This window comes from Chroicocephalus ridibundus, chromosome Z (assembly GCF_963924245.1).
Source record: "Chroicocephalus ridibundus chromosome Z, bChrRid1.1, whole genome shotgun sequence".
NCBI lineage: Eukaryota > Metazoa > Chordata > Aves > Charadriiformes > Laridae > Chroicocephalus > Chroicocephalus ridibundus.
The window spans coordinates 48,785,118-48,803,247 of NC_086316.1; the positions used below are offsets into that span (position 1 = coordinate 48,785,118).

The following is an 18,130-nucleotide window of genomic DNA, read 5'->3' on the forward strand; positions in this document are numbered from 1 at the left end:
GTAAACACACACGATTACTCACAAATAAATCAACTTAGGCTATTAAATCCAAATTCTTTCTTCATAAAATCTTTCTGATAAAGCCAAAAAGTATTTGAAGAAAGCTACTATAATTCTATGATGTGCAATACAATCAGTAGCCACCATTACAAAGTTACAGAGGTAAAGCACTTGTACTTCCACTTAGCTGATAGAATAAGCCTAAAATTCAGCCCTTCTTTAAATAAGGTATTATATTTCAAGGTTAAAGAAAATGCACACACATACAATTAAACCTCATTTCTTCAGATACAAAGTACAGGCAAGTTTCTGTAGAAATTGTCATGATATGGTTTTTATACAGCAAATCCCTTTAACACCTTAAGAAAACCTGACTGCCAGTAGACCTCTGTATTTGGGTAACCTTTAAGCAAATAACCTTGATGCCTGTAATTATGCACTTAGCTAAAGATCTGCAGAACTTCCAAAGGATTCCAGCCCTCCCAAGAGATATTTTTGCCTAAACTATATAACAAAGCTATTACCAATTGTGAATGGAAGAGGAAGAAAAGAAGAATGGATACGACTTGGTCAAAACACATTTTCAGAATTACACTCTTTCAGGACATTTACAGTGGGAGGAACAGCACCTCCCACCACTACACTACCTTAAAACAGTATACCTTATGGTATTCCTTATTACCTTAAACTTAAGCTTTGAGGGGTAAGAAACCCCTTTTCTTTAAGACCCTACAAAAGAAGGGCTATGTCAAAAAAACTGTAGCTCCTTAAATCTGCTCACTGATTGTAGATGACACAATCATTTCATGGAATTCCCATTAAGGTACACATAAGAACTTAAAATGCCCCCTAAATCCTCGAATCCTAATCATGATACTTGTACTTGAAATACTGTACCTTTGTACCCTTGTACTCCTAGGGTCCATTTCATGGAATTTAAAGCAGATGCTCAAAAGCCTATTCGGCATAGACGTATATAAAAATGGTGTAAAATTCTCCACATACAGAAGTTCAGCACTAGACTTCCTCTTTTCCACTAGGACCGAGAGATAATCTACTGTCAGATTTCATCTGACCTGTTTTCAGGCTGCTTGTCTTCTCCATTTAGTAAAATAGTGCAGTGTTTATACATCTGCCTCCTGGCTATTCTGGAGTCTCACCTAGCTATTCTCTTTTGTTACAAAGGCAATTCTAAACAGCCAGGTATGTTTCATCTACAAGTAGACACCTACCTTTTGGGAAGGATAGGAGGAGAAGATCCACAGAAGGAAGAATAAACTCCCGCGCTACTCTCAACTTTACTGAGCCCAATTTTAAGACATTAAAAACATTTATTCTTAAGATTAAACAGTGCTAGGTCAGATGATAAAGAAATATGCCCTTGTAAGAGAACGCATTTCTTTTAGAGAGAGTTTGGTATTTCACAATCTAGGAGGATACCAAGAGATCTTCTATAAGAAGGATTTGACAAACCACAAAATAGCAACAATCTTGTACACTGAAGATTGCAATGAAACGTGAAATTTTGTTGCAGCCTGTAGGTCAAATATCTTCTACCTAGTAAAACAATTACGTTGATGACCCTTGATTTCAACTGTAGATTATCCACAGGCAAGTGACTTCTGGTAAACAATCTGGTACACACTATTGATTTCTGTACTGCAAATTGGAACTTCACGCAGGTGTCAAAACACACTGCTGTTTCTATGGATTCAGCGGCCAAAGAGTTAAACTTCTCCTAATTGAGTGTCCCCACCAAAAGTATTTAATATACTCAGCAATGCAAACTGTCTAGAAGACAGCTGTGAAAGAGCAAGGTGTGAAGAAGTCTGTCTAAACTTGCTTAAGAAACACATAAATAACAGCACTATTCTCAAACTTATGGAAGGCAATCTAACTGACAGCAGACAAGAGTCTTAACTTAGTTTCCCCCTGCCAGTTTCTGATCAGCCTTCAGAGTTCTGCATCTGCAAATATCTTGAAGTAGAGAACAATCAGTACCAGTCCACATTAACTATTCAAGACTTACATCTCTCCTAATAAAATAACTCTCTTCTTGTTAACTAAGCCAGGCTAATTTATGTCTAGTAGCGAAGACCTGCATCATTCGGCAAGTGCAGAAGTCCAATCCTAACAGCACAGTGCGTATAGCCCACCTCCTTAGCACCTACCACCATACATCTATTTCAGTTGCTGCTCCTATATCCCTCTGTGCTGCTAGCATGAAGGTTTGAAGGCAGTGAAGTTACCTTCCCTGAATCCAATTGCCCTTCCAAGCTACAAGGGACATAAAGTTCTTTGTATACCCATGTGAGACTTCATTATCTGCAAAATTGCAAAGTACCTTATAAAAGTTTTTTGCATCCTCCACAAATACTACATGTAAATTTTTCGAAGTTCTGTATTTCATGAATTCTATAAAACTTGCAAACAAGGCAAACAACACGTTGCTTCAATATAATAAAATCCACATCACTTAAGCTGTTTATAAATAATTTAATCAGTCCAACCATTCAATATTAAACCAAACTACAATCTGATGATTGTAGTGCTGTTCAGAAAGACTTATTGTGCTTTGTATAAATTACCTTGATTCTAGGCTCTTTTAAATTTGTTAAATTAGTTTAAAATTTCCATCTCTCCAAATGCCAACATTTTTGAGACTGGCAACCTATATTCACCATGGTTTATGTCATGCACACCGAACCTCAATTAATAAATTAAAATTAGCAAAGGGGGAAGGCAACTTGTAAAAAAAAAAAACAGGAAAAAAATCCAAAAAAACCAAACAACACAAAAAACGCGTTCTGTAAAAAGAAGTTACAGCTGAAAGAAGTAAGTGGAACTGCCTAAGCACAGCTTAAATTAAGCCAGTTGTGCCTGCAAGGAATAAAAGGAGTACTATTCTTGGCTCATATTACTGGCTTTCCTAAATGGGCAGTAACTAGTTAAGTTACTTCTCAACAAACTTCTTCAGTCCAGCTACATATGCAAGAAAATCTCTGATCAAAGTCTGGTCAAGAACAGTATTTCAAGACCTGGCGTGTTTGCACCAAGCAACGGTAATGATGTACAAGTTACTCTGGTCAAATTTCTTTTAAAGAAACTTTTGGCATATTTCTAATATTGCGGTATTAGGAAAAATAGGATAGGTAGGAAAAACACTGAAAAGAAAATAGAACTTACCACCCAAGGCCTCTTCCTCTCAAGCATCTCAATTAAGTCTAGATGGCGCTTGCGCTCATGGTATCTCTCAACATCTTGTTTGTATCGTTCAATCCTCTGTCTCATTTTCTCCAAAGAGTTAGCTTTGTCTCTGCACAAGTTCTGTAAGAATATACATTTTCATGTTTTACAGTACCTACTTTGTGAAAAGACTTTTCAGAAATAGTCCGCACCTCACCCGTACATTAAAGCAGAAATTTAAGACTAGAGAGGACATTTTAGTATAGCAGTATTTAGAGGGGAACGACCCAACTAGGAAGTTTTACAGCTTTTTCAAGTACGTTTATCACATATTTTCTTTGAAAACAAATCCAATTTAAAAAGAAATCTTAAACTGAAGAAAATATTGTATTTTTTCCTCAGGAAGTTACTCCCTACAGCTCAAGCCTCCATTAATCTAGACATTTCTAAACCACCATAACTGCTTTTGATAACTACAAGTAGCAAAAATGCTTGTGGAAGGTCTTGCAGAGATTTGCAACAGAACCATTAATGCTGGTATGTGAACATAGTATGTATGAGTGGAAATGCATGCACGCACACAAGCATAAGAAGAAACAGCACAACAAAGGATTAAAAGAATGGCCTGTATGGCTAACAACAGACACTGTTCCCAAGACAGCATTCGCAGCAGTAATAGCAAGGATCACATTATTTCTGCAAAGATGACTAAGCTTGTGCTCTGGTAAGATCACAGTACAAGTAACTTTCAGGGAAAGACTCTGCCTTCTTAAACCAGGATGGCAACAAGGTTGCAGCTTATTGCATACACTCTCCCCTCTCCTCTTTGTCTGTTAACATTCCAAACAAGGAAAAACAGTTAGCAGGCAACAATATTGTCCATAATTTATGGAAGTTGAAGTCAGCAAGATTAAAGCAAAGGACCACCCTATAACAGCTAATGACTTCTAAAAGGCAGAGAAGATCAGTCCAGAGAAGTTGTTGCCAGTCAAGAATCCCAGAGAAGTGATGAGTACTTGACAACAGGCATTTGTGGCCAGCAGAACAAGAGAGGTGATTCTCTCCCTCTACTCTGCCCTGGTGAGACCCCACCTGCAGTGCTGCGTCCAGCTCTGGAGTCCTCAGCACAAGGAGGACAGGAAGCGATTGGAACAGGTCCAGAGGAGGGCCACAAAGATAATCAAAGGGCTGGAGCACCTCTCCTATGAGGACAGACTGAGAGAGTTGGCATTGTTCAGCCTGGAGAAGAGAAGGCTCCGGGAAGACCTCATAGTGGCCTTCCAGTACCTGAAGGGGGCCTACAGGAAAGCTGGGCAGGGGCTGTTTGCAAGGGCACGTAGCGATAGGACGAGGGGCAATGGCTTTAAACTAGAGCAGGGTAGGTTTAAATTAGACATTAGGAAGAAGTTCTTTACAATGAGGGTGGTAAGACACTGGAACAGGTTGCCCAGAGAGGTGGTGGAGGCCCCATCCCTGGAGACATTCAAGGCCAGACTTGATGAGGCTTTGAGCAACCTGATCTAGTTGAAGCCCCTGCTTTCTGCAGGGGGGTTGGACTAGATGACCTTTAAAGGTCCCTTCCAACCCAACACATTCTATGTGCTAAGGACATAGAGTGTATCATCAGCAAGTTTGCAGATGACACCAAGCTAAGCAGGAGTGTTGATCTACATGAGGATAGGGAGGTTCTACAGAGAGACTTGGATAGATTGGACCGATGGGACAACGCTAACGGAATGAGCTTCAACAAGGCCAAGTGCCGGGTCCTGCACTTGGGCCACAACAACCCCATGCATCACTACAGGCTTGGGGCAGTGTGGCTGGAGAGCTGCCTGGCAGAAAAGGACCTGGGGGTTCTAACTGACAAACAGCTGAACATGAGCCAGCAGTATGCCCAGGTGGCCAAGAGGGCCAATGGCAACCTGGCTTGTATTAGAAATAGTATGACCAGCAGAAGTAGGGAGGTGATTGTCCCCCTGGACTCAGCACTGGTGAGGCCACACCTTGAGTATTGTGTCCAGTTCTGGGCACCTCAATACGAGAGAGATATCGAGGTGCTGGAGCGAGTGCAGAGGAGGGCAACAAAGCTGGTGAAGGGCCTGCAGAATAAATCTTATGAGGAGCAATTGAAGGAGCTGGGACTGTTTAGTTTGAGGAAGAGGAGGCTGAGGGAAGACCTCATCACTCTTTACAACTACTTGAAAGGACACTGTAGAGAGGTTGGTGCTGGTCTCTTCTCACAGGTAATTAGCGATAGAACAAGAGGGAATGGCTTCAAGCTGCAGCAGGGTAGGTTTAGGCTGGACATTAGGAAAAAATTCTTCACGGAAAGAGTGGTTAGACACTGGAACAGGCTGCCCAGGGAGGTGGTGGAGTCACCATCCCTGGATGTGTTTAAGAGTCGTTTAGATGTGGTGTTGGGGAATATGGTGTAAGGGAGAACTTTGTAGAATGGAGTTGGTGGTTGGACTCAATGATCCCAAGGGTCTTTTCCAATCTAAATGATTCTATGATTCTATGATCCCTCATCTTCTGTGTCCAGAACACTTGCACACGTGTCTTCGTGCTTACAAGCATGTGAGCGTCGGAGTGAATAAATTCTGAGAAAAGATGAGTATGATTTGGTAAAAATCAACTTACCCCAGACTTTGGAAATAAATACTACTTTCTAATTTGGTAAGATCTCATGTTACATTTTATTATGCTAATTTCCCTACAGTCACTGCCCTCTATCTCTATACTGTACATGTTTACCTCCAGTTCTCTTTCCTTTTCTCTGAAGTTTTTCAGTTCACAGTGAAATTGGTACATTTCTGGAGGACCAATGGATTTTTCGGTAGCTTCAAGTAACTCAATCTTACTCAGTTTTGCAAATTCTCCAACTTTGTCCTACAAAATAAAAAAACAGTTACAAAAATACAGTATTAGTTAGAACAGTGCAATACAGTAATACTGGATTTAAATCCCATAACCAATTTATCATGAACACCACCTGACTCACAGTTCTATGCCATTGAAGTTAAGCATAGGATGCCCACCTCCTAGACTAGCAACAAAACCCTCCTAAACATTTTTAAGATTTCATACATGGTTTTCTTGGAGCTGTTCTGGAATGATTCAAGCTTAAATTTGACAGCTTTTGAGGGTAGCTGTTGAAGACATGGGTTGGTTCATTATTTTTGAATTGGCTAACATTCTTCTGAATAAGACAGTTTAGCACAGACAATTAAAGTTTTTATTCCACTGTATTCTTAATGTTGGTTCTCAGGCTGCTGTATACTTCCCAGTATAAATGCTTAGCTCAAAAGTTGAGCAATGTAGAAGTTAATATTAAGGCTAGCAGCCAAGGGTATCAGAAAGCATTGCTGCTATGCGAGGCAGAGGAACAGCTCAGAACCACGACTGGAATGAAAGATGTGATTACCATTGCTGCAGTGTCAGAGAGCACATGAACCAAAATTTTCAACACAGTAATATTCACTGAACTGACATTTATGTACCAAAGAAAAAAAGCTGTTTTAAATAGAAAAGTTACTTTGGTAGAGTATGCAGAAAGTTCTACTCTAAACAAATATCATGAATACATAAACAAATCCCCCCCCCCTCCCGAATATTTGTTTCTGCAATACGAGCTTTCTAAATTTTCATGGTTTTCAGCATGTCTTCTTGAATGCACTTCACCTCGAATAGAACAATAAACCTATGGTTGGTTAGGCTCTGATAAGGTTTCCTTTTACTACCATCCCTGATGATTCACTGAACTGGGAGGGTCTTAGGAAGGAACCTGCCACAGCGTTTTTTAAAGTGCAACTGTGAGGCAACTTAGTTATCTGCACAGAAACCCTGACGTGCCTGAGCATGGATTCAGACACAGAAACTGCTTGAATTATTCTTTAATTTTCTCTCTCCTTGAGGAGCTATTTTCCATCAGGATGATTTTACACTTACATAATTTGATCCTAAATACCTGTAAGTCCTATGCTGTTGCTCAAGAAACTGCTGAGCCACAGACATTACCAAAAAGGCTACAGTAGCAGTATCTGTTGCAACTCTAGAGTCATTTAGTAGGACTGCTTTCTGTTTTTTGAAGAAAGAAATCCAGACCACTCTTCCCCTTCACTTACCAAGTACAGGATCCAATCCTGAAGAACTGACTGGATATAACCAGAGAAAAGTCAGGGGTGCAGAACTACAGGAACCAGGCAAGTGAAGGTACAGAGACAGTGCTAGAACTCAAGACCTTAAAAAACTTCCCTACAGATTTGTTGTTTAACAACATCCACACAGCAGCACAGACAGGACACAGAGATACCACCATTAGTGCTGCTACTCAAATACCAACATGGGGAACATCAGCAGCTTTCCTTTCAGTGTCAACTGACAGCAGGTACAAAACCATCCAAATAGTGATCCTAACGGTCACACAGTTCCTCCTTTCTTTCACCATCACAGCAGTATGGCTACCTCATCCCTCTCATTCTTTGCACTGTCCCATTAAATCACTAAGTGCTACAAAAGCTAAGAAGCAACAAACCCTCTCAAAACACAGCAATCCATTTGCACCCACTGTCTTTCAAAATTCATTCATACCTGAGGAAGAAACTGGCACAAATTGTCCACCTGAATGTTTAAGGCTGCTATTTGCTCTTCTACTGTTTTCAGGGTTGCTGGCTTTCTGTTGATAAACCATGCCGATGTGTTGTTCAACACCTGAATCTCACGTGTGATAATGATATTGTCAGGTGTCTTAGACCTGATTAATAAAAAGAAATGTTAGCAAGTGTCAAAGTACGTTAGAGTAATGGTATTAAAACTTTAAGGTATCTAAATGTTTAATACAAATTAACTGGACAGTAGCAGCTGATTCACATTTCATGTTTCAGAAAACATCCAGAACTTCAGTGTTTAATTAATCTCACAAGTAAAACATCAAGAATATCTGCAAATCTTAACTCAGAGGAAATTATTTACATAAATGACATATTCATGCTGAATGCAGAACCACTTAAATGTTGTTACAGATGTGAATAGTTATATAAAGTGTATTTTTATATGACATTTAGTACATTTTAAAATTGGTATGCAGGAGGTAAACACTAATGCTACGCCTTTAACGTAAAAGAATATTAGTGTACAGAACTGCATCAATAAGCCCTGCATATACATTCCATTTGGGAATAAAAATAGTATCATACAGCATGAAAAATACTAATTTGTTCTCATTTTCTGCTTTTAAAGAATGGTAAACGTACATCAGTTGTGCGCAACGCTTATCTTCAAAAATTTAGCCTGGTTAAAATGCATCAATAACAAATGAGCAATGAGATAGTCAAAAACTCTTGAAATTTTGGTCACCATTTTCATTTAGAAATAGGCTAGTGCCTGTTCAGTCAGCATATTGTTAAGGATGAAGGATAAGGGCTCATAACAGTTTGGAGGCCACGTATCTTAGGAGACTCAAGAATAGAGTTCGAAGTAGAAGAGAGTAATTCAACAGCTTCTAAGTGCCATAGGGATATGAGCTATGAGCCTACTTCTTGAAGACTATATCATTACTCACTCACAAGTATCCACTACCTTATTTGAATATACCAGACTTCCTCCAAAAAACCTACAAGGCCATGCTCCTTTCTTGGATCAAATTAAGGACTTTTTGCTACTATAACTCCTGATTTTAGTTACAATCCAAGGGCCAAATGCAACTAAGACAGAGCATGCCTATAGAACTCAAATTTTAAAATTCCTGTCAAAAAGCTATCTGCTGCATCATAGCTCTCTCACCTTACGTGTTGCATTTAAGTATTTTCTACCAGTTAGACAAAGGACTGGATTACACTGAAACCACTACAGTAAAAACGCGAAGTCTTCACACACTGAAAGTCTTTCTTCAGACTTTCAAGTAACATTGGGACGTATCTATGTTGAAACAATCATGTCATCTACCTGAAAGACATCCTACCTCCTGACCCATTGCTTGGCCAGTCTCCAAAGAATGTCTTACTTGATCACTCCCACAAGAATGAAACTGGATAGGATTTTTTCAAAGACTTGTTCCAGTATATCTTTTTTCCTGAACACATTTTTCTTTTTATCCAATCTGATCAGGGTGGCCAATTGTTACACAAATTAACTCAAGCTTTGAATCAGTTGATTAGCTCTATGTTCTATTTAGTTCAGCAAAAAGATCAGGTTAAGACTTATCAAAACTACCTGTGCTATTGCAGCTCCACCTTAAGATTTTTTTTTTTTTTTTAGATTTAGGAACTCTATTAGGATAGTGTCTCCTCAGCTGTCAAAAAAAAAAAAATACTTACAGGAAGCATGTAATATTGCCCTATAACCACAAGTTAATGATGGAATTTTATAGAGTAAGTCCACATGATTTTTGGTTGCTCTGTTTTGCAAAAGCTTACCAAGAAAAATGCATTAACTGGGAATTAGTTAGATCTACTATTTTTTTTTATTCTTTGGTTTCAGAATGCGATGCTTTCAGTAAGAATGTAGAGGAGTCCCTCATACCAGCAGTATCAGTACAAGACAGTGAGGGCAGAACATTTAGTTTTAAAATTTAGACTTTGTCTTTCTGTTTTCTTCTTTAAAAATAATTTCCAGCCACTACGTCATGATTGCAGAACTGACTGTATCTAAATCAATTGAACCCTAAATGTAATCAGAAGCTAAACACACCACAAACATCAATCTTTATCTATATATTCTTTGTACATCAGGACAAGGTAAAATGCTTCAGAAAGTGAAATAAATCAAGACCAGCCATCACTGCTGATTTCTTATGTGGTAATTATTTAACCTTAAAATTTCAAAGTCTGTATTTAAAAAAAAAAAAAAAAAAAAAAAAAAAGAAAAAAAGGAAGCTTAAAGACAGACCTCTGTATACCAGATTTTTTTTTCCACAACTTTGTGAATAACTGTGTGGGGAAATAATCTAATTAAAAATGTATGAGGAAATGCAATTTTACTACTTACAGTTCAATTTCTACTACACCTTTCAAGCACCCCTGCTTTACAAAGAGGCCAACCTACAAAATTAATTATAGAAATTATTATTGTAAAATAACAGGGTATTAAAATGTAATCTCTTACAAAAATATGTATTTGTATAATAGAGTTGCTGTAATGGGATATTTTATCGAAAACTTACAATTAAAACATAAACTTTATTTTCGCTCTGTATTAACTAAAAATAAAGGAAGACACACTATTGTCTTCCTTATCAACTAGTAGCACTAGAACTTCTCCCCAGGTTAACAATTTCTGATCAATTTCAACTTCCAAAACTGAACAAATTATAATCAGCAGACCCACAGAGAGAATTTCTCATGAATTCAGGGAACAAAAGCAATACAAATGAAAGACATTGCCAAATATCTCTACTAGTAGAACTGCTAATTCTAACAATATAAAAAAATATATATAAACATGAAAAGCTAATAAAAATAGCAACACACAGTGCTGCCATGCAGTCTATTTTCAGATTTACATTTGCTTAAGACGGAGCTGCAACCAGAGAATATGTAAAATCATTTAGGTACCCAGACTCAGTACTCCAAAAATCTACTGAAATATACTCCATCCAAGCAGAATATCCAAGAAAGCAAGACCAAAACTTAAAAATTTGACAATACAAACTTCCTACTATGTCAACACATGATCCCTTCGGAACAAAAAAATGAAAATAATAGTAGCACAACCCAAAACAATCCAACTTCCATTTAAACCAAAGAACAGTGGCTCCATGCTTTTAGATAAATTCTCAGACACATTAAGGATATGTCATTTCTACAGTTTCTACACACTTGGAAATTTAAGTTAGACTTTTTTTTAATTTCTCCCTGAGTTGGTATTTCTGGTCAAATGTTATTTATGTGCTAGGTGGCATTTTCCTTCTCCACTGTGGAGGCTTGGACACCTTGAAATGTAACCTCCAGTCTACTGACGCTCCAGTACAGTTCAGGTGTTTCCAGTACATAATTCAGCCAAAACAACAAGTAATTAAGTAAAACAAAATCCCTTTGGTAAAAACCTTTGTCTCTGGACCAGGTTATTGCACAAGTTGGACACCTTACTTTTTACAAAAATAAAGCGTATCAAGGAAGACAGTCTCTTTCCCTTTCCTCGGTTGGACAGGGCTCTTAATGAAATTCAGAACAAACATGAAAATTACAGAAGCTCATCGTTACCTTATCAGCTCGCCCTATGAAAGAAGGTTTTCCAGCCAGTCCCAGGCAGATGGCACAAACAATGCTTGACTTTCCCGTTCCATTAGCACCCACAATCATGTTCAGATTGGGTCCTGGATGTACTTCACAGACATCATATGTCCTGGAAAGCACAGTAATTTTTTGAACATTATAAACACTACCTCACCTTGAAAAAAATTTACTTGCTTAAATCACTTCATCATTATATTAAATATGACAGAGAATTTTATCAAATCTAGATTCAATCCTCCAATGCTGTTTTGTAAGAAAATCTGAGTGAAATCTAACACTACAATAAAACACTGTGGAATACATTCCTACCAGCCAGAGTACCGGCTCAAAACAAATGATCATAAAGAATGAAATCCAGCCACATAATGACAATTCCTATTGACTTCACTAGCACATCATATTATTTTACATATTAAAAAAAAAAAAAAAAACAGAAAGAGAACTGAGTTAATTCAGTCAGGTCTGCTACATTGAATTCCAGCTGCATGCTGCACTGCAGTCGCAGAAGATTCCACTCATCTAACCCATACAATGTACTTGGGTCTTAAGCTTTGCAAGAATCACAGAATGGTTGGGGTTAGAAGCGACCTGAAAGATCACCTAGTTCCAATCCCCCTGCCATGGGCAGGGACATCTCCCACTAGACCAGGCTGCTCAAAGCCCCATCCAGCCTGGCCTTGAACACTTCCAGGGATGGGGCATCCACAACTTCCCTGGGAAGCCTGTTCCCGTGCCCCACCACCCTCACAGTAAAGAATTTCTTCCTAATATCTAATCTAAATCTACCCTCTTTCAGTTTAAAACCATTAACCCTTATCCTATCATTACACTCCGTGATGAAGAGTCCCTCCCCATCCTTCCTGCCCCCTTCAGGCACTGGAAGGCCGCTATAAGGTCTCCTCGGAGCCTTCTCTTCTCTAGGCTGAACAACCCCAACTCCCTCATAGCGCAGCTGCTCCAGCCCTCGGATCATCTTCGTGGCCTTCCTCTGGACCTGTTCCAACAGGTCCATGTCCTTCTTATGTTGGAGACTCCAGAGCCGGACACAGTACTCCAGGTGGGATGCTCTCCCAGAGCAGAGCAGAGGGGCAGAATCACCTCCCTCGACCTGCTGGCCACACTTCTTTTGATGCGGCCCAGGACGCAGTTGGTTTTCTGGGCTGCGAGCGCATGTTGCTGTTCATGATGAGCTTCTCATCAATCAGCACCCCCACATCCTTCTCCTCAGGGCTGCTCTCAATCCATTCTCCACGCAGCCTATATTTATGCCTGGGATTGCCATGACGCAGGTGCAGGACCATGCACTTGGCCTTGTTGAATTTTATGAGGTTTGCAGAGGCCCACCCCTCAAGCCTGTCCAGCTCCCTCTGGATGGCATCCCTTCCCTCTGTGGAACTCTGTATTGACAAATCATGCAATAGCTTTCTTGAGTTATCAAGCATGTCGAGGGAGGTCATCATCCCCCTCTACTCTGCCCTGGTGAGGCCGCATCTGGAGTACTGTGTCCAGTTCTCGGCTCTCCGGTTCAAGAAGGACAGGGAACTGACGGAGAGGGTACAGCAAAGGGCTACCAAGATGATTAGGGGACTGGGACACCTCTCTTATGAAGAAAGGCTGAAGGATTTGGGTCTCTTCAGTCTGTAAAAAGGATGACTGAGGGGTGGATCTTATCAACAGTTATAAATACTTAAAAGGATAGGTGTTGGGAGGATGAGGCCAGGCTCTTTTCAGTGGTGCCCAGTGACAGGACAAGGGGTAACGGGCACAAACTCGAACATAGGAAGTTCCACCTAAACATGAGAAGGAACTTCTTTACTTTGAGGGTGCCAGAGCACTGGAAGAGGCTGCCCAGAGAGGTGGTGGAGTCTCCGTCTCTGGAGACATTCAAAACCCGCCTGGATGCGTTCCTGTGCAACCTGCTCTAGGTGACCCTGCTCTAGCAGGGGGGTTGGACTAGATATCTCCAGAGGTCCCTTCCAACCCCTACCATTCTGTGAGTTACAAGAACCTAAAACATTAGCCTGTTATCAGTGATTTATTTTTTTTTTTAGTTGTATTAGGCATCTTTCATTGTGTGCATCCAGCGTCCCTACTGCAATAGCAACTACTGGAAGAGAGCAAGCCCCAGCATGCAAATTCAAGACAAACCATTAATGTTGGTATGATATAAACTAAACTAACTAACATCCCAAATTTATAATAAATGCCACCTTTTGATGTTCTGTTCCCACACTATACCAAACAAACAGAGAACTGAGACACTAACACCAAAGAAGAAACAGAAAGCAGTTAATGATAAGAAAACAACATAATCCATGCACTTCTGGAAGAGAAGGTATTTGAACCCTTCATGCTGAGGCTTAAACTACTACGTTTGAAGCATAATTTGACATCTGTAATGTGACCTAAGAACTGTGCTACTCAGAACTGTTCCCAAAGCTGACATGGAGCTATCAGCACACCAGCCATAAGAAAACAGTGTGAAAACTTCTACTATCGACTACAATAGCTGCAACCAGAACAGTATTCCCAATACACAGAAGCTGGTACAAAACACACCACCACAAATATGTTATCCTAATGGTTCCCAAGGCCTGCCTCCCCCGCCCTGTGAACATCTTCTGCACCCTTCCCTCCTCCACTGCTTGACAATCACCTAATGGGGAGGAAAAAAAAGCACGCAGAGGCTCACATGGACAACAGGCACCACCACCGTAGGGGAAGAAGGGTCGACACGGCCACCACCGGTGAATGCACCCCCAGGGATGCGACACCGCAATAAGAACCTACGGGACCCGTAATCCACACAGCAGATCCTCTCCCCACTCTGAGCAAGGCATCACCACCTTCCAAGGAAAAAACCCACGTTTCAAGCACTCCCTTTTCCAGCCCCGACTCGTCTCGGTACCCAGGGCCCTACCAAGGCCCCCGTTTAACCGAGGGCAGCTCCCCGCTCCGTGCCACTACAGCGTCCCCGCTCCAGGTTCCGCCCTTCCGTCTTAACCGCCAGCTCCCCAGCCCCACACACGCTTTAAAACGGGCCAGCGGAGGGGGGAAGCCGGGGCCGCGCAGGCTAACCACCGACCTCCCAGACGGCGGAGAGCCCGCACGCCCGCAGGCGTCCCGCGGCCAATGGCGGCCGCTCGGCCGCCGCCACCGGGGAGGAGGAAGCGCCGACCGCGCACTCACAGAAAGTTCTCCATGAAGATCCTGACGATGGAGCCCTCAACGAAGTGGGGGCGCGCCTCAGCGCTCCTCACGGCCCGCAGGCTGCCGCCAACGCCCACCTGGCGGGGACCCAGGCTCCCCTTACCCGGCGGTGCCACCGCCATCTTCCTCCCCCCCACCTCCCGTGCCCACCCTGCATCTGCCGCCGCGAGGGCACGCCCCGCGCCTGGCTCTCATTGGCAGGTGGGAAACGGCGGGCAAGTGAGGAGCGCGCTCATTGGTCGGCGGAGGCGGGACTAAGACGCAATGAAGCCTTTCATTGGCTTGTGGCGTGCCGCGCTGTTGCCCATTGGCTGGAGGAGAGAGGGAGGTTGTATTGCTTTCGATTTCAGTCAATAAGGCGGAAGGCGGCGGGTCGGGGCCGGGGTCTTGGTCTCGCTCTCCTGGCGCAGTGGCGGCCCCTTGGCCGGCGCGGGTCGTGACGGGTCGGGCGCCGAGCCCCCGGAGGCCGCCCCGACAGAGCTCACCCCTCAGAAGAGGGGCGACCGGCACCGGGGCTTGCCTTTAGGTTGCTTCCGGGAGGCCCCTCCCCCGAGCCGGGTGGGAGGCGGTTGGGCAGGTCTCGGGGCTGCAGCCCCCGGGCCCCCTCGGCTGTTACCGCCCGCTGGCGGCCTTTTCCCCGGCGGCTGGGCCGCGGAACGTGGCGGGGGAGTGCGGTGGTGGCGGCTTCCCCACGAGGTGGCAGCACAGCCGAGCAGTTGGGCGGCCAGGGCTTCTGAAGTGGGCGCCTTCTTGGTGTCTATCTGCCTGCCTTCATGGGGACAGGCTCGGGTTCCGGGCGAGTGGTCTCTTCTTGTTTTCACGTTCCAGCGCTTGTCTGGGTTTGCTTGCTTTTTCTTAATTTTTAACAAAATAGCAGGAAAAAACATTGTTTACGGGTGTTACTTCAGAGATCAGGAAGTCTGTAGGAAGGATAGACGTCCTTTAGAAATGATCCTAGAGGAATGTGTTGTGTATGAGATTTTGGCACCTTGACTGCAGGGCAGTCACCGGTGTCACTGAGACTCCTGCAGGTGCCTTACCTTTCCCACATGCCTTATTTTTTCTGTCGGACCAAGGATTCCTGCTGGCCTCATAACTAGCCAAAGATTTTACAAGGGAACAGGAGTCTGGTGAGAACTGCTGAAAGACAGAGATAACAAACTGCTTGTCGTTAAGTGGCACTAGGTAAAGGAATCAACCCATAACTAGAGTGGTTTATCCTAGAAAGGTTACAAGGAAAACAATGTTTTCCCAGTATGAACCAGGTACCTGGCCCCTGGAAATGCACCCTAGTACTATGTGGCATAGAGGGGAAAGGATAATAAAATTGGAAGTATGTCATTCATAAGATTTGTGATAATAGCTTTGTAATAGCTGTGTAACTGAATGCAAAATTTATCATTGTAAATTAGTTACATTGGTGTGTTTATTAGCTAATTAGAATATTAGTTGGTTTATTAGTTGGTAATGTCCTAATCAATAAAAATTGTAGTCTTCTAAATCAGTTATGTCTCAAGCTGGCAGACCAAAATGGTAGCGTTGAACTCATTAAGTAATGGTGACTTCCAGCCAAACGAGAGAGAGGCAGAGAACCATTTCAACATATTCCCATTGGAGACTGCTGAAGAGATGTGTTTTTCCCACAATTTGTCAGGAAGCATTTTCCAGGGTCTGGTTAGTATGGATGCTGGTAAAAGCTGGAAAAAGGAGATGGCGAAGGCCGCAAAGTAGGCAGTGCTTGGTCCAAGGGGGCCTCTTGAAAGAAGAGAGGGAGGAGATAAAAGCTAATACAGAACATAAGAGCAGCAAGATGTAACACGGTACATTGCAGAGAACAAAGGAACACAGCAGAATACGCAGTTGGCTAAGAAAGACACCTAAAATGCTGATGTTCAGAAAAAACATATGCAGGTGGGAAAACCAGAAAGGTGCAGCAGGTGCACAGGAAGAAAAGAACAGAGGAAGGCTGGGAAGAAAGCAGCAAGAAGATGAATATAAGTCAAAGCAATGTAAAGGAGTATTGAAAGTTTATTCATTCATGCTTAAGCAACTAAGAAACTTAAAATCACAAACTGAAATATTTTTCCAAAGGAAATGTTAAAATTAAGTAAATTTGACATCTGACACCTAGTGTTTTGTTTGAGTTAGGACAAGATTGATGTTTTCTCTTTTTTGAAATGTGAGGGGTAGAACTTTTTGACTCAGTGTATCATGTTGCATGAAAAGAGTGCTCTTTCAGCCTTTTACCTTACACAGTGGTCCTTTTGGGGCAGTGGGTGTCTTAAGTGTGGGCAGTCACGCTTGTGAGCTGTGTTCAGATCCAGGTAGATAAAATGCCAGGTATTTTAGTGCTCAGCTTGAGCTGTCTTAGTGAAGCTTCATGACTGTAAAGTTGTATTTATGTTAGGTTTATTTTTGTGTGACACTGTAGTCAGCCAGAATACAGTTTTGTTTACATTAGTGTAAAGCTAGAATAACTGATATTTTACTTTGTTCTGGTTTTTCATTGGTGTAGCTGAGAACTGAATTTGGCCCTCTTTTTGGAAATTAATAAGGGTAATGATAAAATGTCAATTAATGGAAAATATTCAAAGAATAAAAAGAGTATTAAATAACAGGGCAATAAAAGAGCCTTTCCTCTGACCTCAGGACAAGTTGAGTTCCACTCCAGCACAAAGCTACATTTAGAACAATCAAATACAGGCCTGTTAGTGTTTGGGATGTTACAGCTGCTTTTGAAGGTTTCTTTTGCATTTCCATTTTATGGACTGTGCCACAACTGGGATCAAAGCAACTATTTGTAGGTTCCCCAGTAGCTTTTGAAGAAATTTTCAGACAGTAAACAGGCCCAGTATAGCAAGTCTCAGAACTGTTCTTTGCCCTGCTGTGGTCCCTGTACAGCTACTGCAGCAGTGAGAAAGAACAAATAATAAATAAAAATGGGTCTAGGGCAAAAGTCAGCTGCACAGGGAGTTTCCTATTTGGACAGAGCTGATGGAATGTTTTTTACCTCCATAAAACTGAAGTTTGCCAGTGGAGAAATCTTAATGAACCTTCCCTTGTTTTCAGATGTTTTGCAGCCAATCTTTCACTAGTCTGTGGAAACTACTTCCTATTTTATAAAGTGGTATTCAGCAGGCACTAAAGTAGTTTACAGCCATCTTTCAGTTTCTCCCTCGGTTCTTTAATTCCTGCAGCAGAAATGGGTGGAAAAGTGCTGTTGTTCCCTACTGAAGAAAGGACTAAAGGACTAAAGCTTTTTTTTTTTTTTTTTTTTTTTTTTCCAGTCAGTGCTTCACACCCTGTGGATAGATACTACCCTCAGTGGTATCGACAAAATCAATGACGCCCCTAGAGAACGCTTAGTGTAGAGCAAAATAGAGTACTTTGCCTATGTTCTCATTCATATCAGCCTAAATCTGATTACTTTCATGGAGTGAAGCAGAGTTCCATAAATGGTTGGAGATACGAATCCAGTAGTTATCCTTTGTGCTGCATTTCGT

General features: G+C 41.8%; 1 protein-coding gene across 3 annotated transcripts in view; it reads right to left on the bottom strand.

Moving 5' to 3' along the window:
* SMC5 (structural maintenance of chromosomes 5) overlaps positions 1-14,756 on the bottom strand; it is a 60,203-nt gene extending 45,447 nt beyond the window's left edge. For all 3 annotated transcript variants that reach the window (XR_010069132.1, XR_010069133.1, XM_063320688.1), the window contains exons 1-6: positions 14,607-14,756; positions 11,385-11,526; positions 10,171-10,223; positions 7,777-7,939; positions 5,941-6,075; positions 3,187-3,327 (exon numbers count right to left, since the gene is read on the bottom strand). Coding sequence is in view for 1 of the 3 variants with exons in the window: in XM_063320688.1 (XP_063176758.1) it covers positions 3,187-3,327; positions 5,941-6,075; positions 7,777-7,939; positions 10,171-10,223; positions 11,385-11,526; positions 14,607-14,749 (777 nt within the window). In the remaining 2 variants the exon portion in view is untranslated. The remainder of the gene's footprint in view (positions 1-3,186; positions 3,328-5,940; positions 6,076-7,776; positions 7,940-10,170; positions 10,224-11,384; positions 11,527-14,606) is intronic.
* Positions 14,757-18,130: the final 3,374 nt, after the last annotated feature.